This window comes from Chiloscyllium plagiosum, unplaced genomic scaffold (assembly GCF_037043375.1).
Source record: "Chiloscyllium plagiosum isolate Xiang-an unplaced genomic scaffold, Cpla_swu_hap1 HiC_scaffold_8, whole genome shotgun sequence".
Lineage (NCBI taxonomy): Eukaryota > Metazoa > Chordata > Chondrichthyes > Orectolobiformes > Hemiscylliidae > Chiloscyllium > Chiloscyllium plagiosum.
The window spans coordinates 72,907,851-72,933,765 of record NW_028270146.1 but is presented as its reverse complement, the minus strand read 5'-3'; the positions used below and the strand labels follow the sequence as shown (position 1 = coordinate 72,933,765).

At 41.5% G+C, this 25,915-nt stretch overlaps 1 protein-coding gene across 15 annotated transcripts in view; it reads right to left on the bottom strand.

Moving 5' to 3' along the window:
• Window positions 1-25,915, bottom strand: part of LOC122553704 (alpha-(1,6)-fucosyltransferase) — a 759,328-nt gene that overhangs the window by 22,975 nt on the left and 710,438 nt on the right. For all 15 annotated transcript variants that reach the window (XM_087989965.1, XM_043697917.2, XM_043697905.2 and 12 more), the window contains 3 exons: window positions 11,000-11,246; window positions 5,081-5,257; window positions 639-789 (listed from right to left, as the gene is read on the bottom strand). In XM_087989965.1, coding sequence (XP_087846091.1) covers window positions 639-789; window positions 5,081-5,257; window positions 11,000-11,246 — 575 coding nt within the window. The remainder of the gene's footprint in view (window positions 1-638; window positions 790-5,080; window positions 5,258-10,999; window positions 11,247-25,915) is intronic.

Here is a 25,915-nt window from a genome sequence, read left to right as displayed (position 1 = left end):
CTCACACAGACACTCACATCACCCCACCCCAGACAGACAGACACACACATATATGTTTATGGGGTGAATTTGTACTTGCAGAGTTACATTGTACTTTGCTCAAAAACTGCATGAATCCATGTAAGACTCTATTAACTCATTTTTTAGACTAGACTCAGTCTAAACATTATGGCACAGACAACAGAACAGAGGGGGCTAACACCTTCATCATATTATCTGGGCTGACACCAATTGTTAAAGTTAACCTGAGAATGTAATTTTTTTTAAAAAGGTTTTATGATTTACATATGAAAGAAGTGAAACTAATATGGTCATTTTAACAGATGAGAGACTTAACAAACAATCAAGGTATTTTTCAATGTATAATTTCAGTTACATCACACTTAAACTTTTGCTATAAATTCCGTGTCTTACAATTGTGTACTCCACAACCACCTGATGAAGGAGCAGCACTCTGAAAGCTAGTGCTTCCAATTAAACCTGTTGGACTATAACCTGGTGTTGCGTGAATTTTAACTTTGTACACCCCCATCCAACACCGGCATCTCCAAATTACCAAGTATATCAACTTCCTTATCGATACAGAGATAACACACACGACGTTGCTGCTACCTTATTGATTTATTTAGTTATCATACCTGTGATGAGAAGGTACAGACTAAGAAGTCTGCCTGAGAGAGAAAATGGATGTCCAGAATCACACCTCGCAGCGAATTCTCCGTGTATCGGTTATGAAGACCCGCTGACCATGAGATTGAATTATCACTGATGAATTCGTAATCTGGGTATCTGGAGTGTGCACAGGGGGGACAGAGAGACAAAACATGAAATAAAAAGCAAGGGTTTACAGGACTTCAAACACAGTCCACAACCTCACTTTAATAAAACATCACTTTATGCAAAAGCAGGAAGCATTGCCATAACCATCATTTATAACTGATTCCAAACAAATTTAGGAGAACTGGATGACTACCAGTCCACTTCAGCAGGTATCACATATTTGTTAAACATTTAAACTTTTCAAATTTCAGCAGAGAGAAAAAAAAACAACTGCTAACTTGGGTTTCTGGAACAACTTAACTACTCTGAAGTTCATCGATGGATCAACTAAATCAGGGCACATACGTTTTCTCATGAGGCAAAGTACCATTGTATTGTCAACCATAGTTATTCAACAGTTCCTGCTAACATTGCAATCCCAGTGAGTTCAGTGGGATTTATACCAATAACAGGGCAGTGTTGGGTACTAAGTACACAGCTAATTAAATATAAAAGTCAACCAACGGTGGGAGGATAAAATAGTCACCAAAAGTCATGCAATGAATTCAGTGATAGTTACTTCAAAATGCCACATTCGTCCAGTGATGAGCACCTGGAAGTGAAAGGGGTCACAAATAAGGACAGCCAGGAAGCTGTCAGATAAGTCCTTCCATGGAGCTGCTGACCACAAATACTCCTGTAAGCTTGATCTCAATAGGTCCACTTCATTAAGAAGCTTAAATTTAAGACTTCAAAGCTTTTCTTCTTGAAGCAATTTCCAGTGTGCACTGATGTTGCCAATGAGCTGTGTAAAATGTTTAGGTTCCTGGGAATAAGGATTCCACATAACTAAAATATTCTAAAATTTAACAAGCAACTGTGAACAAAATAAATACATGCTGACTTTACAAAGCTGTGACAACATGAACCTGAATTGAACATTCCTGCAATGTATCATTATCCATTTCTGTCAATATTAGCCTTACTCTGCACCTCCATAGTATAATCAAACTTCCCCACCATTATCTGATATATGGTGTTACAGCATCAAACTCTGAAACACATTCTATCACTTTTCCTGTGGGTGCTTTTTGTACATGTGAAAATGGAAAAAAAGATAAATCCAAACTCACGATATTATGCACAAAATCAATTGCACATTTCATTCCCCTCACAGTTATCCCCTTTGACCCTTTGTCTTCTGGTCGTTATTTTATTCTCTCTTGCTCACCTCACGTTCATTTATTTTCTGCTTCAACTTTCTCCAATGTTTTGTCTCTCCCCATCTCAGTGTTTCATGTCTCTTGATGTTACAGACTGCCTGTGTTCAACCATTTGTTTTGAACTCATCTCTTTCCATGCCACAACTAATTCAGAGCTGCTCCAGACGGTACTGCATTTGAAAATAAAACCCTGCTCTCCCTGCATGTACAACTTTAATGATTAGAAGTTGCTGAACTTCTTATAACAGTCACTGGGTGTTTCCCCCACTTTTGAATACAGTTGATAGGCATGCAATTAAGTTATTTAGCAGTGTGCCCATTTACTAATAACAGCAATTTTTAAAGATAAAGTAGTTAATTTGTTGCAATCTCATTTTACAGTACACATGTTAATTGATTATGTAATGGCAATTTTCTTTTTATTTTATGTGACATCTAACATGGAACGTTTCACTACACAAGAAATATTAGATTCTATCTTTCCATATTTTGACATAGTGTCAATTTCAGGGACTTCAATGGAGCATTTCCGTTCATAAGCCCTGGCAACTTCTCTTATGCAATTCTCTGCTACTCACCTCACGACATACGCATGCTGCATCCTTAATGTTGCTTCTGTACCATCTTGTGGTCAGCAGAGGAGCAGAGTACTTGTCAGTGATGGGACTTGAAGGCATTTATGCTGCTGACATCATATTTAAACCAGTTCAATCACTATCAGGCAGGAACTGCCCTGAGTGTGTTGCTGTGCCATTCAAAATGACAGAGTGGCACACTGGCACCTCACTTTACAGACAAGGATCTGAAGGTCCTGATGGACAAGGTGGAGGGCATGAGGGCTGTCCTCTCACCCAGGACTGGCAGAGGAGACCATAGCACCTGATCCTGCCAGCCTGGCTCTATGTAGCCACCCAAGTCAGTGCAATTTCCTCAGTCAGGAGGAACTTGCAGCCAGGCTGCAGGAAGGTTAATGACCTTCTGTGCTCAGCAAGGATAAGTGCCACTACCTTCTCTCTGCTATCTCACATTCCCTGTAACCACACCCACTTGCCACCAATGCTCTGAGTCTACCACCCTCAATACTGCATTCAGCATTTCCCCTCACTGGCTCTCATCCATCCTATCCTCCCAAACTGCTAACATTCCCTGGCTTCTGAGCTTCAGCTCAATCACTGGGGACACCCTTTTTCGACTGAAGATGGACCAGGCCCTTAAGTAACTTCCCTGCAGTTCCCCAATTGAATCTGTGGTAATCCACAGACTGACTGAACCTGACCTGTTCAAGTGACTGCTCCCAACTTCCCAAACTTAAGGACATGGATTCCCAAATCCTGGTGACATCAAGCACTCAACTGACTCTGGCCAACTCATGGGACTGAAACTGGACAATGCCTTTGACTAAGTGGCTGAACATTGACCACAAGGACTGGTCCTTTCAGGCTTTCAGAAATGGCCATTTGGTGGAAGGTACGACATGCCTGCCCCTTGACTATAGAGTGCTGACAAGCATGGCAAGCGGCCTTGCTTTATTCAACTTAAAGGCAAAATGGCAGAAGGTCCAAAAGAAGCAGCAAAGCACAAAAAGCCAATGCAAGGCCATAAGCATTCTCCCTCCTTTGGAATCCTACTTCGCATGAAGGAAGATGGCTGTGGTTGGTGGAGGTCAGTCATCTCAATCCGTGGACATCGATGCAGCAGTTTCTCAAGATTACTGTCCTTGGCGCAACCATTTTCAGCTGCTTCATCAAATTGGTGTCATAAGGGTGTTTGATTGCTTCGGTCATGAGAATGGGTGGGCACAGAGAGATGATTCCTGCCTGGCAGCAGCTTATGTTCCTGTGTTACTGGCCTTAATAGCAATGTGAAACTTACCCTTTCCAGAATCTTCCTGCTTCTAAGCCTGAGTAAAGATGCTTAAAAGCCTTATCCAGTTCAGTCCTAAAATGGCAATTAGGATCCTTAGGAGGTCCCAAGATCCATATTTGCATGTTAAATGGGATTTGGTGAATGGGCTGGTTGTACATAGTGGGAAGAACAAGGGGAACATTGCAGTGGCTTTCAATGACATTTATTTCATGGGAAGTTGTCATCACTTGGTATACCAGCACTTGTAGCTACACTCGAGGAGGAGATGGTGAGCAGCCTTCCTTAACTGCAAGACAGTTTGGTGCAGGGTTACATGTGGTGCTTTTAGGAAAGGAGTTCTCAAATTTGAGACAGTGACAGTGAAGTTACAATGACATCCTTCCAAATTAGGATGATGTGCGACTTAGAGGGGGACCTGCAGTCAGTGACATTACTATGCACCTGCTGTCCTTGTCCTTTTGATTGGGGAAACAGGGCAGCAGTTGTGTCGTGCTGTTTATGAAGCATTAACACCCAGTTTTTGCCAGACGGGGACAGCCCCAGGTAACAAATGTGCAAATATTTGTGCCATGATACATGGCACAATGCATGTCCTTTGAAACTTAGGCACCTGGTGATTCCCCTTTAACAACTCAGTAGATCATATCAGTGGCTTACTTTTTAATTCACCACAAAACATCTGCTGTAGTTTATTCGCCCTTTCCAGTTACTCATCCTGCAATCCCTCTATATGCTCCCCAAACTATTAATGCTCGATCTTACTAATACCATTGTTTCACTGTTAACCCATTTTTCTTCTCTTCATCTCATTTTCCCAGTCACAACAACAAACGTGGGTGAAGTCAGTTGATATTGGACACAGGGGGCTAATCAAAATGAGAAACCGGTAAAGATAATTATTCTTCTTAAGAAACCCCAGAATCAGAAAAAATCTGTTTCAATTTCTGATTCCTGCTCCGTGCAATTGATGTACATATGAGCACCTTTGGCGGAAACACCACGCTCATCAAGAAGTTATTTTCCTCAGTTCTGACTTCTTCTTTCTCAGATGTATCTGAGATAGCAGTGAACGAAGATGTTGCCCCCAAAATGTGCTGATGCACAAGCTGCATAATGTCGCTGTTCTACAGCAAAAAGAAGCGAAGTGCATTTATTTTGCTCCTACCCTTTTATAGCTCTCCACAATTCTGGAAACTCTACCGAATAACACACAGGACCTTAAAGCTGCTTACTTTGACTTAGCTTCCTGTAGCAGAGTTGGGTCGTCTGTGGCGAGGTAAACTCGTTTTTTATCAATTTCTGTCTTGCGAGCGAGAAATTTATAGTGTTCCTCCACGTGTACCATGTATTCTTCAATAGGATGATATGCTGCCTCAGTTCCAACTTTATCTGTGCGACGTACATGAATGCTGGTGGGAGCAAAGATATGAAAGGGTCAGTTTTCTCCAAGCTGCAAGTCCAGTTTGATATGCTGCTTTAAGAAGCTGGTGATTGCTATTAGATCACTATTTTATATTCAATACGTGGAAAAATTGAAGGAATATAAAAGCCATTCAGCTCCAGTGACACTGGGCCACAGATAATTTACGAATACATCGCTCATATGATCAACGAGTTGAACTAGATTCTTAAAAATGTCAAGAAGGTAGTTTACGGATTTTTGTGACTCTAATATGGCAGCTGTGAGCAGCAGATCTCTCCAGATAAAGGCTTGTGGGTGTCACTGTTAATATCGAAGAGGGAGCAGTGCAATTTTCCAGCAAAGCATCAAACGTTAATTCCAACTGAGCAGCTGACTTAACATCGAGAAATTTCATAAGTCAATATTAGATACTGCATATCAAATGTACTAAACGTACACTGTTCCTCGGGGGTGAAGGATAAAACATGACATATTAAAAAAAATATCAAATTGATGAGGTTTTTTTGACCACAATCTCAGCAGCTGCAATGATCTGCGAGATGATACACAGATATGATGCATGCAGTGAGTAGCACTGCTGCCTCTTAGTGCCAGTGACCGGGGTTCGATTCCAGCCTCGGGCGAGTATCTGCGTGGACTTTGCATGGTCTCCCCGTGCCTGTGTGCATTTTTGTTGAGTGCTCTAGTTTCCTCCCACAGTCCAAAGCTGTGCAGGTTAGGTGGATTGGCCATTCTAAACTGCCCGTAGTGTCCAGGGATAGCGTGCAGGCTACGTAGGCCATCCATGGATTACAGGAATAGGTTAAAGGGGTGTGTCTAGGTGGGATGCACTTTGGAGGGTCGGTGTGGACTTGATTGGCTGATTAGCCTGCTTCCACACTGTACGGATCCTCTGTTCTATCAGAGGGAAGGTATGTAGATATCTTGGGAAGCTAAGGAAACTTTCAGCAAAACTATAATGTGTGTTTTCTTACAAGTGTTATGGACCAGGCCAGAACCCCCTCAAAACATTTCAAGAAGGTAGTGAGGATCCTAACTTTGCTAGTTGTTTTAAGCAGGTGTAAAGTGTATATTCCAGGAGGGATGCAGCTGGTCCAACCACTTGGTTTTAAGCAAAAAATAATTTATTTGCAAGATTACCGATTGAAACACAAACAAAAGAGAACATAGAATAACATTAACCTATCCTAAAACACAACAGAATATCCCAACTGAAGGATGCTGTTCCAAATTCCTGCAATAATCCCCACAAACACCCCTTTGCACAAAAAGGAAAACTCCAATACAGGGTTTTACAGGGGATATGTCAGACAGAGAGAGTGATGGCAGAGAGATTCAGCATGGAACACCTTCTTCCATGTAGATGTTTCTTTGACCAGCAGCTTCAAACTGACTGACTGCTTTTTCTGAACAGCCAGACAGCTAAAAACAAACCAAACCAAAAACATTTTGAGCTGGGAGGACTGGCCACTTTCATTGTACAAGTGCTTTTTTTTAAAATTTGAAAGCTTGTTCAAGTCGAACAAGCCAGACATAACGGAACCTGTGTTTGGTAAAAAGAAACCAAGGACAACATCACCTTGTTAAAGGAGCAGCAGTAGCATCACATGTTATGAATGAAAGAGACATCTCAAATAATTTAGATACCGCATCAATCATAGAAAAGGAAATATTTGAATTTGAAAGAAGAGTGGGACCCTGATGCTTAGGGCAAAGGAAGATTTAAGCGGTTTATGCTAGTGAAATGCCTAGATATTCAAAATGAGAATCTACTTTGCAAGAGAGACATTTAATTCTTGGATAGAGCTACATCCAATAAACAATTTACATTTTATACTGCCAATAATTCTTCTAAATTATTTTATTTCCAAAGGAAGTGAATAAGGCCAATGCTGCAGACTTTAGCCCTACGTGAATCCCATCCAATATTGCGAGCCATTTCTGTTTGACCCTGAACAGCTCTGAATGATCTCTGTGTTGTTTTTTCCGACCGCTTCTAATTATCTTATGTGCCACTCCTCCTTAAAACTTCTCTATCATCCTTTGCAGGACTCAGTTCAATCAGCTCCTAAGATTTCCTTTGCTGACCTTTATTGCGCTTGATCCTTGACACCCTGTTTCCTCTGAACCCAATCTTTCATTGGCATAGATTTGATGAACTGACCCTTTCCGCTCACCTGGCTCTCTGCTCTTCATTTCACAATCATTAATCTCCCTCTTCTGCTGGCCTCATCAGATTCACTGAGAGACAGTTTCTAACATGTGACATCATTGCCCAGTTCTGCTGGACCAGGCTCAACCTTTATTGGTTCATGGACAACTCTCAACCATTCATTGGCTTGTTGATACCCCTGGACCACCTCAACAGCCCTTAAAAAGCATTGTTTACAAACAATGACAAACAGAACCTTTGCTTGGGATGCTCCCAGTTGGTTTTGCAGTGGTGATAAATCGACCACTTCTCATTATGGGTTATCAGACTTAAATTTAGCACGATTTCAAAAGAAAATCTCTTTTATAACAGCAATAAGTTTCACCTATTCCCCGGCATAGTTTCATCTCTATTTGTCTCACCATGTTCAGAGCCAGGGGCTGGTGACAGTGTACTCTTCAAGATGGCAGCTTGGGCAAGATGACATCTCCAGCGCAGAGGGACTCATGACCCAGCGGCGGCCTGGCTTGTCAGCGGAGCGAGGGACTCTTGGTTGTGGGGTGAGTGTGGGCTCAGCAAAGTGGGTCCAGTGTCAAAGAGATAGCACCTGAAATCGGGCAACCCCTACGTTGGTGGGTCCAGCACAGGTGGCAGCAAAGTGGTGGATGTCTCTCTTGAGGCTAAGTGTTGGCATGGATCAGAATGACTGATATCCTGAACTTCATTTTTCTAATTTATTCCAATGATCTATAATGATGGATTGTTTATCACTTTACTTTTCCAATTTCTTTTTGTTCCCTAAGAATTTTATCTTAAGTATGTGAACCTTGGTTACCTGAGATGGTGCTATAATGTGGTGACTGCCAACTTTAAACTGTGCATGCGACAATAAAGTTCATTCAAATGTGGTTGTAATTCCAGACCCAAACCCCTCAATATGTTAATCCATTTTATCTCCTCTTCTGGTCTCTCTTGAGCCTTTCCCCTTCCCCCTCCCTTTCTTGTCAGCCAGCCATTCCTTAACAACCCCTTAATTCTTACCACAATCCATCACTGCAACCTTTGCATTGACCTCCTGCCACCCCTGTCTGAATGCAACTTGAGCAAATCTACAGTGAGCTCCTGTATCTATTGCAGCACTCTCTGAAGGACCCAGATGACACATCCTTCTCACAAGGAGCTACCCAAAAGGACTCAACCCTGTTTCTCATTGGTTTTCCAATGCAGCACATTTATTGATGTATAACTTTGCTTCAATTCAAGGGTTTTATTGAAAGGGAAAAAGACTCTGTTCTAGCAAAAGAAGAGTGATGTGTTCCTAATTAGATAGCTCTTTCAATGAACTGGCACAGGCATGATTGACTATGTGGCTTCCTACTGTGCTGGATTATTCTATAATCTAGATCAGTTCATCTCCCCACAAACTTCTATTCAAAACCTGAAACATCAAATTGGTTCAGGCTAAGAAGTGAGAAAAGCTAAAGCCTTTTGATGAAAATGTCAAGTGACCAGTGTTAACAGTAAACTGTTCCATCATTCAGAACATTTGAGGACAAATAAAATATTTGATAAATACTCAAGTGTACAGATTTGAAATGACAGATGAAGATGTTAATGCCAATCAAACGATATCTTCAAGTCATATTTATGAATGATGGCATGTCTGATCCCCATAAATTATATAATGAGGTGAAAAGACTCTGTCAGCCAGAGAGAATCAGGCTGGCACAGTGATCAAAACACCAAAGGGAAACATATGTATTGGCATTGTAGTTAGTTTTGAAAATCTATATAACTCGACTTTAACTCGAGAAATGTGGACACTGACCAACATTTAAACAGAAACTGTTGTTCTCCCCTTGTGCTGTTCTCTCCAAACCCTATACTCTTTCTCTGTGAAGTGGTTCCATGGCAACGGGCAGCATGTGGTCCTTCCCTCACGTATCTCTGATATATGTGTGGTTCTGACAGTGAACACTGGCAGGCAATTCACCATAGGGAACATCACAGCCTCAGAAGCCAAACATGATCATACTTTGAATCTCACGTGGCAGTCTCTCTCTCTTTTTCACGTGCACACAGACCTATTCACACTCACACACAGGCACAACTTCAACAGGGGTCACTAGTCGGTGGTCAGGACTGGGAAGTGTTCCATCTTTACATCCATAATCCAAGAGACAGTGAGGCGCACTGTAGCAGCAATCTTTAAAACCAAAGTGAGATTAGCATGTGGTCAGATTGGCTAACTTGCTGATGTACGCGGCTCAGCATTGACAAGATAAACAGGCTAAGTTGGCGAACAACATAAATGGTTATGTTTGAAACAGAATTTCATTCTGCACAGAATTCCTTGCAGAATAATCCTGAAACATTTGAAATTTGAAACATTTTAAATTTAGGGTGCAGAATTCTGCACCCTAAATTTAAAATGTTTCAAATTCAACACAACCTGTGGATGAGCAGAGTCAAATTATATCCTTCAAGCAACCAGTATCCATGTAGCACTTTTTACTTCCAGCACAACACAAATGTTTGTTTGCACCGATCACTGTGTATTTGCAGATTTTATTTTGAACAAGCAGCCTTTGAACCAACGGTCAGAATTAATTTGGATTCTGCAGCTGGGAAGCTATTGATACTATAACTCAAAGTCTGAATTCTGGCAGATTTGAAATAACAATGAAGCAGGTAATTTTTCAACCTTTCTCGAGATTTATTTTAAAAAAACATCAAATGCAAACACAGAAATGTTTGCAAGGTAATATTGGCTGTTGTTCAGTGAAGCAGAACAGGGCACATTGTGTTGCTGCCAGATTGTTTTATTTATAATTACCAAAGTTTTCAGTGTGTACTGAATTTAGAATGGATGTGGGCTGCCCAGTGAAGCTGATAGAAATCTGAAATCTTAATAGCTACTTAAAATACCTTATGTACGCATTGCATTTCAATCGTACAAAGTAAAAATAAACGTTTGGCTTTGTTTCACTTCTCATAAAAGCAAAGGTAAAGATGTTTTTTTAAATATTACTGAGCTGAATATAACCAGCCAGCAACAACTCAAGTTTCATAAGGTGACTTTACTGCAGAAAAGTATTCCAAGGTATTTCAACACATGTAAATAATCAGAGGTGTTGACTCTGATAAAATGATCAAGACGCAGGGTCAGAGCACTGGACTTTTGTGAGGATCTTGGAAGAGGAAAGCTGTCCTTTGGGAATAGACACCTTTTGCAATGCAATTTTATCAAAAAAACTGATATAATTCAACTTCTGGTTATTCTGTAAGGGGATTTGAGTAATGCGAAAGTAAATGAGACATGATGTCAAAGTTTTATTGTCTTGCCTTCATTAAGACAGAATCACAGATTCTCCACTTAGTGTCTTTTGATTAGCGGGCTGTCATTGGATAAGGGGAAAAGAAAAGTCCAGGAGACTCTTACTTCATGTAACCACATCCAGATGTGATTTAGAATTTCATTCATAATACTTGCATAATTTTGCAGTTTTAAGAGTGTGCCAGCATAACAGTTGCCAGTATTGCACCTTGTGCTGATGGAAACAGAACTCTACCTACCCAATAATTGGATGCCTGAAGCCAAGCTTTCTTGTTGCCTCTTCAATTTCCTTCTCCAACCAAGCTTGCGGACGTATCAAATATTTAACAAACTGTGAAACCCACCAGACCGACGGATCTCCATGTAGGTGAGTTAGTCGACCTGCCAGGTCTTCAGGAATAGCCAAGGGCAGATATGGTGGTCGCGGGTGCAGGCTGTCGACGATTGGCAGTTCCACCACTTGTACATTTTTATCATTGGCCTCACCTAAAAATAAAATGAGCAGAAATCTGAATTTCACATCCATTTTGTTCAATCATGACAGCTCATCTGTACTGAACTGGTGGGAGTGAGAAGTTGCCATCCATGCCCTCGACCGTTGAATGCTGAGCTGGAACTTCAAAGGGCCTGGGACTGGTTTGAGTGTGTTATTATTTTTCTGTGTGAGTTGCACTCAACCTGTTGTCAAAAGGGCCACTGACCTTCATTCAGTGAGAGAGGGGATAGAAACCCAAGCCAACAAAATAAAAATTATGTTTTAAGAACGTTTGGAAATTGCATGAAAGGATTATAGAAAAATAAATCACCTCAAGTTTTGTTTTAAAGACCAATAACTGTAGCTCCCTGGGCAAAGTGGCATTTGTTTCTTGGTGACATGTTGAAATTTAAATTTATTTTGATTAGAATCCAATTTTAGAATTAGAATTCCTACAGTGTAGAAACAGGCCCTTTGGCCCAATAAGTCCTCATTGCCACTCTGAAGAGTATCCCACCCAGACCCATTACCCTACATTTCCCCTGACTAATACATCTAACCTATACAACCCTGGGCACTGTGGACAATTCAGCATGGCCTTTTGACCCCATTTAAAACAAAATGGTCCAAACCTCCTCCAATGAAAATACAGCTGAAAAACACCAATAATGTGCCTTTCTACATTAAGAAGGCATACCTCTGTTCAGGCCTCAGTAGGTTCTGCTGTTTTGCTTCTCCAAATTGGTGTGGAAACAAAATAAAGCCCCCATGACCGCACCACTCCTTAATTGGTAAAAATGCCACGTCCAGGTAAAAACCTACCACTACAAATCTACAATTCTTAAAGGAGCATTAACAGGGGGGAAATAAAAGAAACGTATACTTAATACTCTTGGGTCATATCCTAAGATAGTGATGAAATTGACAATGTTTCTTGTAAAGATATACTGACACACTGATCACGAGAAATAAGTCACCAATACATTAGCACAGCTGTACTGTATGTAGTTACTATAGTCCCACTTAGTGTTGTCAGGAAATTATAGCTGGAAATAAAAGGTATTTTCTTTGATAAAGGAAGAACATCATGTCAATGAGCTACCCATTTCTCCCATTCTGTTTCAAACAGTTATTCATACAGTATTACACAAGAATGTTGAAAGTATTATCTTATATTCACACTTGGTACAGATTAAGGTCTCAGAAACATGTTCGACATGTTAATATATGGAGTTGGAAACCAGATCTTTTTTTCACTGTGTGTATCAGGATCTGCTCATCCCGACATGAGGCTTATCAGCCTGATTTCAAAATGGAATAAAAGGAGAAGTGAATGAGCTAAATTTATACATTAATCTCTGTAGCCCTAGCTTGGCTGTGGAAATATAGCACTGTTGTTCAAGTACTGAAGGAAAACACATACTGCACACTCTGGTATTTTTAAGACCATTTGACACAATTTGATGAAACAAACAACTGCTTTTTTAAAAAGTCATATTATATTTTACCATTAGCTAATGCATGCAAGTCAACCTTAGTAAATGGTACTTGTGACTCACTATTCAAAACAGACACTCAATGTAATGCTCCTGCTGGGAAAGGGTTTCTGGGGCTGCCCAACCGATGGGCACTGCGTTTTCAACCTCTTTTCAAATACCTGCTCCTTCTGACAGGAAGCTGGCTAGCCATTTAAATTGGCGTTTTTATCAAGTGAAAGAGAAAAAGGAAGCGCAATGCCCATCCCTGATGGATACATTTTTTCCCCAAGAGTGGACTTAAACCCGGGTCCCTGGCACTGTGAGGCACTGTGTTATAGAAGTTCTTTGCTGGCACTTGCTCCCAGTGCCATGTCTCATTGCTCAGAGACTGCCTCTCGCTCAAACTCACTTCATGCGGATTCCAATTAAAGTTTCACTCTCTGTGTTTCGAATCCGTCCGGGACCACGGGTATCTTGGTGATGTATACTGCTCCTCAGACATCTGCTCTCGCCGCATCCTGTGATTCACACCTGGTGCCATGGAAATCCATATTTACTATCCCTTCTGATCTTCTGCTGTCTGATGCTGATCGTTCTGCAGTCTTAACTGTATCCCTCAATGTCCCCACCTCAATGACTCTCAGGCTAAACGTGATGTTGAATTCTTCTTTCATGGCCTACGTGCCCATTTCTTTGGGCAAGAATCCTTTCCCCGTCCCACAGACAGCCAGTTCTGAAGAGGTGTTGATGGATTCAAAATGTTAAATTTGCTTTCTTCCCACAGGTCTGCTGGGATCCCACCAAATCTTTCCTATTCATGTACCTAACCAAATGTTGTAAGTGTACCCACACCCACCGCTTCCTCTGGAAGTTCACTCCACACCTACACAAACCACTCTCTGTGCAAAACATTTGCCCCTCATGGACTTTTCAAATCTTTCTCCTCTCACCTTAAAAATATGTCCATTAGTTTTGAACTCCCCCACCGCAGGGAAAAGACCCTTGTTACTCACCTTAGTACACCTCAACCTCCTACGCTCCAGTGAAAAATGTCCCAGTCTTTCCAGTCTATTCTTATCTCTCAAACCCTCCATTCCCAGCAACATCCTGGTAAATCTTTTCTGTATCCTTTCCAGTTTAATAATATCCTTCCTGTAACAGGGCCGCCAGAACTGCACATAGAAGAGGTCTCACCAACATTCTGTACAACCGCAACATGACAGCCCCACTCCTATACTGAAAAGGGTTGAGCAATGATAGTAAGCGTGCTTAATGCTTTCCTAACCACCTTGTCTACCTGTTTCACAAATTGCAAAAAAATTATGAACCTGAACCCCTATGTGGCTGACAAATATTGTTCATCTGTAGTTGCCAGGTGACCATGGTGACACAGTTGAGTGGTGTATTAGAGTACTTCTAAGGCTAGTTCAGAATAACCTGATTTTACAAACGCACAGGGCAGATTGGAAGGGCGACTTCCCTAAAGATCATAAGGGAATCAGTCACTTTCATTGTTGTCAACTCTTTCATTCCATTCTCTCTTGAAAACGGAATTAAAATTCTTAGACTATAAAGCTGCAATTTCAACTTGCAGTCCTTGCAGTTTTAGTTCAGAGCTCTGGATCACTACTTCACCAGTCCACATAATCAGCTATTCTGCAGCCACATTAATTGATAGATCAGTTCAACTTTTATTTCAATATTTCATTTTAGAAAATAGAGATATATTAGATGGGAAATTAATAAATATATCAAAGGGAGGCAAGTTGGAAAACATCACGATTGTACCATTAATAAAAATAATACAACACAGACTACACTTCAAGAAGTGACTCATTACCTAAGAGTGAGTGTGGCAATTTATGATTTCAAATCTGCCTCAAATCCTCTGATTTCTAAATGATCTGCTCTTTCAGATTTGGTAGATGGTGCTGAATGGCTTCCTGAGCTGTTAAATTGCATGATCCTGTGCATTCTCAAGAGGTAACCTAATTCGCAAGACACCTTAACTCACTCCAGGCCAGTGCAGAGAGAACACAGTGACATGACAGTGGTGAGACATTGTTATCGGATCAGTTATGAAAAGCTATTGCTGATGTCTTATTTTTAATTAGGCAAAAACACAAAAGGAGAGATTTTCCAACATAGCCAACTGAGGGGCTACTGACATTCACGCTGCAAGTCACAAACATTGCCTCCCTCTATCCTTGGCTCAAGAAGTGATACTTTCTGTGCGGCAGTCTCTATCTCTATTGTATGAAAATGCTTGAAATTATCCTAGGTCCTGGAGAAATAAATGATTTTGCTTGATTGGATGGTATCTTACTTTGAGGAGAAAGTGAGCACTGCAGATGCTGGAGATCAGAGCTGAAAATGTGTTGCTGGAAAAGCGCAGCAGGTCAGGCAGCATCCAGGGAACAGGAGAATCGACGTTTCGGGCATATGGTATCTTACTTTGCCCTATCAACCCTCTAAAATCCAGGAACAGGCCATGGCACCAAAGATTGTTTTCCAGCATCTGCCCACTGGGTGTGAAGAGATCAGGAAGTCAAGAATGAGCTTTCTCTTATCTCAGCACCCTACTGGATAGAGACTGCCCCACAGAGAGTATCAACTCCTCGAGCCAAGGATAGAGGAAGGTAATGTTTGTGACTTGCAGCGTGAAGGTTTGCCCAGTGTCAAATAATTGCACTGGCAATAAGCCGAGCAGGACAGGCAATTCGCCGCAGCAAGTTGCAGGAACTGAACCTAGAGTCATAGCCATAGAGATGTATAGCACGGAAACAGATGCGTCGGTCTAACTTGTCCATGCTGACCAGATATCCCAACCCAATCTCGTTTCACCTGCCAGCACCCAGCTCATATCCCTCCAAACCCTTACTATGCATACACCCATCCAGATGCCTTTGAAATGTTGCAATTGTATTAGCCTCCACCACTTCCTCTGGTGGCTCATTCCATTCACGTACCACCCTTTGCGTGAAACGTTGCCCCTTAGTTTTCTTTCATATCTATCCCCTCTTACCCTAAACCTATGCCCTCTAGTTCTGGATTCCCCCACCCCAGGGAAAAGACTTTATCTATTCATCCTAACCATGTCCCTCATTATTTTATAAACCTCTATAAGGTCACCCCTCAGCCTCTGATGCTCCAGGGAAAACAGCTCTAGCTTATCCAACCTCTCCCTTTAGCTCAAATCCTCTAACCCTAGCAACATTCTTGTAAATCTTTTCTGAACCCTTTCAAGTTTCACAACATCTTTCCAATAGGAAGGAGACCAGAATTGCACGCAATGTTCCAACAGTGGCCTAACCAATGTCCTGTACAGCTGCAGCATGACCTCCCAACTCCTGTACTCAATGCTCTGACCAATAAAGGAAAGCATACCAAACGCCTTCTTCACTATCCTATCTACTTGCAACTCCACTATCAAGGAGCTATGAACCTGCACTCCAAGGTCTCTTCGTTGCGCAACACTCCCGAGGACCTTACCATTAAGTATATAAGTCCTGCTAAGATTCACTTTCCCGACATGCAGCACTTCACATTTATCTGAATTAAACTCCTTCTGCCACTTCTCAGCCCATTGGCCCAGCTAATCAAGATCCCGTTGTAATCTGAGGTAACCTTCTTCGCTGTCCACTACACCTCCATCTGCAAACTTACTAACTGTACCTCTTATGGTCGCATCCAAGTCACTGTTACTTCTTCAAAAAACTCAATCAAGTTTGTGAGACATGATTTCCCACGCACAAAGTCATGTTGACTATCCCTAATCAGTCCTTGTCTTTCCACATAAATGTACATCCTGTCCCTCAGGATTCCCTCCAACTTGCCCACCACCGACATCAGGCTCACTGGTCTATAGTTCCCTGGCTTGTCCTTACCACCTTTCTTAAACAGTGGCACCATGTTAGCCAACCTCCAGTCTTCCGGCACCTCACCTGTGACTATCAATGATACAAATATCTCTAAGAGGCCCAGCAATCACTTCTCTAGCTTCCCACAGAGCACTAGGAGACACCTGATCAGATGCTGGGGATTTATCCACTTTTTTGCATTTCAAGACATCCAGCACGTTCTCCTCTGTAATATGGACATTTTTCAAGACGTCACCATCTATTTCCCTACATTCTATATGTTCCATGTCCTTTTCCACAGTAAACACTGATGCAAAATACTCGTTTAGTATCTCCCCAACTCCTGCGGCTCCACCCAAAGGTCACCTTGCTGATCTTTGAGGGGCCCTATTCTTTCCCTAGTTACTCTTTTGCCCCTAATGTATTTGTAAAAACTCTTTGGATTTTCCTTAATTCTATTTGTCAAAGCTATCTTATGTCCCCTTTTTGCCCACCTGATTTTCTTCTTAAGAATACTTGTACTGCCTTTATACTCTTCGAAGGATTCACTCGATCTATCATGCATATCTACTTGACATATGCTTCCTTCTTTTTCTTAACCAAACTCTCAATTTCTTTAGTCATCCAGCATTCCCTACAACTACCAGCCTTTCCTTTCACCCTAACAGGAATATACTTTCATTGGACTCTTGTTAAGTCTTTTCTGAAGGCTTCCCATTTTCCAGCCGCCCCTTTACCTGTGAATGTCTGCCCCCAAAAGTTCTTGCATAATACCGTCAAAATTGGCCTTCCTCCAATTTAGGACTTCAACTTTTAGATCTGGGAACCTGCTTGAGAATTCCATTTTCAGGAAGTTCATCCTGCAGTACAATTAGATCCGCGATGGTGCCTTACCTTACAATTAAGCTGGAAAAGCCTCTGAGAAATTATTACTAACAAGAATGAGGGATGGCAAAAGGGTTTAGCGTTTTTTCAGAAATCCGCAACAAGAAATTTGTTATTTCATGTAATGATATGCAAAAGTATGAGTTTCCAGAAAATTCAAGTGAGATCGGCAACTACTAAAAAGGAAACAATTTTGATTGCCAAGTTCAGTATTTGCATACAGAGTTTGAGATGGTCATCTTGTGGCTCGTGCAAGCAAGAGCCATCGTTGTTTGACTAACCAAACTGATTCAGCAACTGGCCAATTAAAGCATTCAAATGCCATCTGCTTTAAGACATGGGATGACTGCTTCTTGGCCAATTGCTGGGTGAGCAGCCTCAGAGGAATGATTACTGATAGCGACTTGAAGGAAGACATTGAATCTGCCATTCGTTGTAATAGAAATCTACTAGACCTAGTCAAGCACGTTGATTGGTGCCATCCCTTAAAACCTAAAAGCAGAGGGAAGCTGCTTTACCTATGGTTCCTGCTGCTGCTCCTAATTGCTCCATCAATTGTACTGACTGATGGAGCATTTGTGCTCATTGAAGTGATTATTAACAAAGGTTATCACAGTAGGCCGCAATAATTAAAGCAAAATTTCAGGCTCCAGCAGGATATGATAATTAAAAAGGCAATTTAAGCTCCAACATAATTTTGTTTATTTGCAAGGCCGGAAATTGTGCCGTCAACTTTCTGGGCTTCCAGTATAAATGTCCTTCTGTCCACAGTGACCACTTGGTATCACAGTGATGAAGGGAGCTCTGTATCCCACAGCTCATGTTATATCTGGATCCTAGTTTATTTTACATCAGTTCCTCATTTTTCTTGATCTTCCTAAATCATCTGGTGGTGTGACCCTTTCAAAGAGATTACATTGTCTCTCAGGCAATTTCCTTTTCCTCCTCTTCCCTATCTTATTTCTCTTGAATCTCTTTAAAACACTTATTCTCTCCATTCTCCACCTCTCCATTCTCTCCTCCCAACAGCCCAAATGCATTTCACATTTCTCTTTCTTTCTCAGCCTGTGTATTGACTTCTGGATATCTCAATTTCTATTGCAACTCAACTTGTTCACCTTACTTTTGTTTCAATGCTCATCTGCCATCCTGTCACCGCTCCTCTCCCTCCAGGTAACCTTGCCCCCATATTCCCCACTGACATGACAATGCCATCTCAGAAGGTTTCATTCCTTCTGTGCTTTCCTCAATGACCACATTCCCTACTGCCACCTACTATTGACCTCACTCACTTAAGCTTGTTCCAAGTCAAGTACAACCACACTTCAAAACTCTTCACTATCCTTCCTTTTGCCGTTTGCTATGAAATTTCCACAGTTATTCATCTGATCAATTAAATCTCCAATTTCAATGTATTGATTCCTGGAAAACCTCTTACTGTTTCTTGCAAGGATCATTAGCCCTGCTATGTGTTGCTTGTACTGCCAAGTGTAACGTCGATTTGTGTGGGTTCTTGAGGACCTGACATGGCCTCATGGGTGAGAAGCAACTTTCTAGGCTAATGAGAAGAGTATTGTAGAGTAAATGAGATGTACCTTATTGCATCCCTGCAATCACAGAGCAGATTTTACATTACTACGAAGAGTGTTGGTAGAACCTCGCTTTGGGAATGGTCTCCCACAACTTTATATACCCACCAAGAGCTCATGTCATCATCATAGTGGGTGGTGTAGTTTTGTTTTTCATTTGTTCATGTGTTGTGAGCATCATTGACAAGGCCAGCATTTAGGGTCCACAGACAGTTAAAAGGCCAAACACATTGCTGAGAGTCTGGAATCACATGTAGGCCACACTAGGCTAACATATTTCACTAGTGAACCAGGTGGGTCTTTCCTACAACAACCAACAGCAATTTAATTAGCTGTTAAAACTTTTCATTCTGGATTTTTATTAAATTCAAATTTTACCAGCTGCCATAGTGGGACTCAAACCCTTGCCCCTGATGATTAGCTAAGGGTTCTTGATTACTCATCCAGTGATAATACCACGACACCACTAAGTCCCTCTCATCTGTCATCACTTCTCTCCCTCCAAGTAAATTTTCCACTTCCATCTCAATCAAGTACCAACTCTTTTAGGTCTTTCCAGACACACATAAAACACTGTGCTTGATTGGTTAACTCAATGGGTGGACTCAGCAAAAAACAAACACATTACAGAAAGAGCTGGACACCAGAGCTGAAGCTTGGAGTTGCTATTTAAAGAACCGTAAATAAAATCTGTTGTGAACTTAGAAACCAGTGCAATCCCAGCATGGATCCAAGCTACCTCCCAGTTCCTAAAGCATAAAGGTTTCAGACTTGAGCATCTCTGATGCACGTGATTTAGCTATCCATCACCAGATGTGACTGGGTCACATCATGCATCATCAGGTTTTGTTCTCCTCCGTAAAACATGTGATTATGACAGGAACACCCTCACCTCCAATAACAAATTTGAGGAACTCATGAGTCTTCTTGTAACGAAGGCAAAGGTGACCCATCACTCAACTCTGCCACATGCTTCCCTCTTTGGCTGTATAAGTCTAATGCCTCCCTAATCTTCTTCGTGGCCTAATATGAAACCTTGGCCTAGTTTCCTTCTTATTTTCCTTCAAGCCCTCCTTTGCTTCAACTTGCCTTCAGCTTTACGAAAGTACGGTGTCATAAAGGCTCATGACATCGCACTATTTGCATTTGGAAAAAGTTAAAAATCACAAAACACCAGTTTATGGTCCAACAGGTTTATTGGAACTACTAGCTTTCAGAGTCCAACAGTCCAACACCAGCACCTCCACCTCATTTGGAAAGATGGCTTTTAAAGTGGGAAGACCTGAACAATCCACCATGTCAGGCAGTGTGTGGTGGTTCAGGAAAAGTGAAAAGCTGTTGTTAGTTTAGCAGTCTCCAAACTAAGACTAGGGAAAAGAAAACACCAGAAGCAGAAAACTACTGGAAGCTGATGGTATGGAAAACCCATGTGTTTGCTTTGAAAGTGTTGAGAGGTCACAAAGAAGAAATCTCCAGAAACCAATTACAACAATGCCAACTGAACAAGGAACTGTAAACGGGGGATAAGTTAACTGAGGTTTGAGCTCTGTAAGGTTGCTATTGATGGTTATAGAGTTAAATCAGCATTTCTGAAGTTTATGAGACTATTTTAAATATTTCTTGAACCATGTAAAATAGTTTGTGCATTTTTCCCCCTTTTGTGTGGAATAAATGTTCTTTGATGAACAGGAGATTGGCAGCCTCTCATGAATATGTTCAGTGACTGTTCAATACTGTCGACAAATTGCAAAAATAAAACTTATGGTCTATCAAGCCTGGTTTCAATTTGGGATCCTATCTGTTCAGCATTAACATCAGCTGAGATCTTAACAACTTCTTTCTGTGGTCCCTGACAGATTTTTAAAAGAAAATAGTCCTTCATGGGATTTCTGACCCATTACTGAAAGAATATAGCAAATGTTTTATTAACCAACAGCCATGGGACTAGGAATTTGCCAATTGATCAAATATTCCAGATAATCAAGAGGTCCAAATAATTATCATAAAAACACACATTAAGTAATAAAACCATAATGCATGGGATGTACACATTACAGTTATGCTTTACTTTCAGCATGCATCACTTAAATAGTAATGCAACTTTGCCCAAAATAAAACTTCATGGCAGAGAACCCTCTCACACACACCCTCAACTGACGACTCAGACATCACAATGGATCTTGGGATTTGAGGATAAATTGACTTGAAACTGAATCAACTGTTGATAATGCGTGTGGCCATTTGATTGAACAACAAGTATACTTGTATTGAGATATGTAAATTAAAAACTATAATAATTGATCAGAATAACATAGTAAACTTCACAGTACTGTATTTGAGATAGATAACTTTGACCAATTTATTGAGGGGGCCAGTTCACAAAGAAGTGCCAGTTAAAACAAAGTTTACTGCACTTTGTTCAGCCATTTCACAAGGCAGTTAAAAGTCAACGACATGACTGTGGGTCTGGAATCGTATGTAGGGCCAGGTGTGATAAGAATACTAGATTTCCACCTCTAAAGGACATTAATGAATCAGATGAGGTTTTTTGCAATAATTAATGATAGCTTCATTGCCAGTGTTACTGAAACAATCTTTCAGTTCTAGTTTTTTTTATTAACAAGAACAGAAAGTGCTGGAAAAGATCGGAAGGTCTGGCAGCACCTGTGAAGAGAAAGCAGAGTTAACATTTCAGGTCCAGGGACCCTTCTCAGGATGGGTTTTGAGAAAGGATCACTTGACTTGAAACGTGAACTCTGATTAGCGAATTTTGAGAAGATTTGTAGCTCAGGTTGAGATTCTGGATGTAAATTTGCCCGCTGAGGTGGAAGGTTCATTTTCAGATGTTTCGTCACCATACTAGGTAACATCTTCAGTGAGCCTCCGGACTGCAGATGTTTCCTGCTTTCTATTTATATGTTTGGGTTTGGCTTGGACACCATTTACCACACCCTGATAAAAAGAACAGGAAATGTCATCACCATAGGAAATGACATCACCAACCCAAAGAAACTCAAACATATAAATAGGAAGCAGGAAATATCAGCAGTACTTCGTCCAGAGGCGCACTGAAGACATTACCTAGTATGGTGATGAAATATCTGAAAATGAACCTTCCAGCTCAGCGAGCAAACCTACATCCAGCAAACTCTGATTTCTCTCTATAGATGCTAGCAGACCTGCTGACCTTTTCCAGCAATTTCTCTTTTTGTTTCTGATTTCCAGCATCTGCAGTTCTTTTGTTTATTTTAAAAATCAAGATATTTATGAATTCATTTCAATTTGACCAGTTGCCATGGGGGGGGGGGGGGGGGGGGGGGGGAGGGGGGACTTTGAACCCATGACCCATTAGCCGAGGCCTCTGGGTTACTCGTCCAGTGACATTAGCACTGTGCCAACACCTCCCAAATGATAGTTTCATCTCTTCAGGTACCATGCCACTTCTTACTAATACCTCTCCTCAAAAGCAAACAGCGGATTTTTAACCCCTCTTTTCTATTCAAAGTCAAGCTTGTTATTCATATCCTAAATTACCTTTCATAATTGCTTTAGATTCACATTTGAAAGCTCTCCTTTCCCTTCTCCTGCATAACACTGAAACACTCCCAATTAATCAAAAACAGCATGCTGTGACTTTGGCGATGGAATGTTTGCCTTTCTTGGCTTCCTCAAGGTGTCTTCAACCTCTGGTCTGCTTATTGGAATCCTATCTTCTCCATGTCTCTCCTCAGCCCAGTGGCACAACCTCAATTGGCTGTTTTCCTGGACCTTCTGAAGCATCATGAGAGCGTACGCTGATGATACCTCAGACTCTCACTTCACCATCTCCCTTGATCCTTTTCCTGCTGTTGTGCTCTCAGGTTGCTTATTGGACATCTGTTCGTGAATAAGACATCAACTTTGGTCGCCTTCACAAACTGTATACCTTTCTCATTAAGTCCAGCTCCATCACCAGCCACTTGAGCAAGTTAAACCAGGCTGTTTGCAATCTTGGTGCAGTGCTTGACCATGAAGTATACTTCTAACTTCATATTCTCTATGTCAATGAGATAAGTTTTAGAATTAGAATTCGAATTCCGACATGCCCTTCGGCCCAGCAAGTCCACACTGACCCTCTGAAGAGTATCCCACCCAGACCCATTCCCCTATTACTGCACATTTTTCCCTGACTAATGCATGTAACCTACACATCCCTGAATGCTCTGCACAATTTAGCCAATTCACCAAACCTTTGGAAGGAGTAAACTGGAGCACCGGGAGGAAACCCACGCAGAGAATGTGCAAACTCCACACACACAGATGCCCGGAATTGAACCTAGGTCCTTGGCGCTGTGAGGCAGCAGTGCTACTCACTGAGCCAACGTGCTGCCCGCTATGGAAACCTTCTCAACATTGCCTGCTTTCATCACCTGCTGTTGAAATGCTTAGTCGTTCGTATATTATCGCCAGATTTGCCTATTCCAATGGTTTCCTCAAAGGCCATGCATCCATTAACTTCTGTAAACCTCTGCTCACCACAATTCAGCAGCTCAAATCCTAACCCAGACCAATATCCTGTCCTGTGACACTGGTTCTCCAATACCTCAAATTTACAATGCTGAAACTCATCCTCGAGCCACTTTGTGGACCATGTCTCTCAGCCCTCTAACCACTCGACATCTCCATTCTTCCAACTCTGGATATTTCTTGCTAAGTGAATGCAGTCTTAACAGCAGAGGTAGGCCATTCAGGAAGGCAGTTGGAAAGCAGCATTTTCCCACAGAGTTCAATAGGAAGACCAAACCTCATCCCAAATTTGCAGCTGTATGTTTGATACATTTTGTAGCAAGAAAGTTTTCATAGACTTTGAAACATCTGTAAATGAAAATGTATGCAGTGTGACCTTACAATCCAGGTATGGTCTATGCCCTTTGTGAACATCAAGGCTCTAGTTTATTTGCCCCTATCTGGTAGAAAATTGTTGGAGGGGTTGATTAAGCAACCAGATTAGAGAAGGTTATTTTATCAGTGCAATCTAATGTTAACCTACTCTTTTGAGCAGATAATAAGGGCACCTGCAGGAAGGAATCAGTGTCCTAATTTAAGTAGGCAGTGATCAATGTCAACAGGAGCCATTCCCAAAAAAAGACCTAGGTGACTGTTTCAGGCTGAGTATTGGCTTTGCCAAGAGGCCAAAACCTCTTGGAAACCACATCGTGGGCCAAGAACAAAGCCGAAGGGTGCTCTACTGAGCCTTACAGAGGCGCCTTGGATCTCCCATGCAGTGGAATAATTCCACCACTGGACTGTGCTAACTCTTCCTTTATCCCTATTGTGGAAAGATCCCTCAAACACTGATAATAGAACACTACACCACCTCCCTCTCAGCCACGTCCTCTCCTCTGCCAGTTTGGGGGCTCAAGCCCATAAAACATTCACACACAGACCTGGCCGTGGACTGTGATCCCAGCCATTAGGTTGGTGCTTTGGCCTGCTACCAATGAGAAGGTTACAACATTTTGTAAGATGAGGTACAGTTATTGAGATTGCCAAGGTCAAAGCTTGCAGAGATCCTGCTGCTGCCCTCTTCAATTTCTGTGACCGGGCGTTCCATGTGCGTGGCTCTTAAGGGAGAAAGGAATATCAGCTCTTTCATCCATCGACATTCAAGCTCCACTCAGAGACCAAGCTATTAATCGAATTACGTTCACCTTCCATTCAAATTCAAAGTGAGTCATCAGACCTGGCAGCTAATGAAACTTGCTTGCCAATCTAGCGCTGGCTCCTTATGAAGTGGGTCCTGCTCATTGCACAGATGTCCAGAAACTGGCAGAGAGATAGGCACATGACAGTCTGCACCAGATATGAATGAATGGCTGACTGCACCCGGTGTGCAACATACCTTATTAACACCGCCTTGGGAAATCATATCAAAGTGAGCAGCTTCAGCATCCAGCTCTGTTTCAAAAGTATCTCATAGTGAATGCTCCCAAAATGTGAAGCAACCTTTCATCTCAGTTCTACTTAATGGCGTTCCACATCAGTCATGACTGCTGACTTGGAATTTAAGTCTGTACAAGACGGAATAGTTCAATCACACAGAAAAAACAGAAGAACAGTGTACACTGTTAGAGATATTGTTCATTCTTAACATATCAGATGGTGGGAGGGGAAAAGGTCTACAGTCTCTGGAGAGATTTGACACTCTTACCAATGGTATGAATTGCAGTGCACAGCAGGTCATGATACAGTGCTTTCCAGATACACAGGCTTTTTCTTCTGTGAGGAGTTTACAGTAAATGGGGCTGTGACTGTTTAAATTAAACCTTAGTTTCACTGGCAAAGATATCTTGGAAAAAAAACTGTGCATGCAAACTTAAAGTTTAATATAATTAGCTTTCCCACTTTCTGGTCACTGTACCCGATTAACTCCTGCAGACAATCCCACAACACAGGGGGATCCTAAAAAATTACACTTCCAAACTATGTTGCAAACCACCTCTTTTGGGAAAACATTGTAGTTGATTGGTCCATATGAAGTTTGGTTTGATCTGTTTCAGGGATGATTTACTCCAAATTTGCAACATTTGATGAGTCCAGAGAAAGGCTTGAGGTAGCACGGCTGAGGACTCACCAGCGGCCAAGAGTTCATTTACAGATTACATAGTCTCCCCCATTTATGGCAATTTGTAATTAGCTCAATTTCTTAAAACAGCATTGCAGACTGACAAACATCTCCCCAGAACATTTAACAATTCACCAACAGTCCGATGGGAACCTTATAAAATAGGAGGACAGGTAGTTAAAATCTGAGTAAATTTATAAAAGCCCCAATATTGCTTCCCTTACATTTCAGGAAAACATTCTGAACCATACTTAGATTATTAAC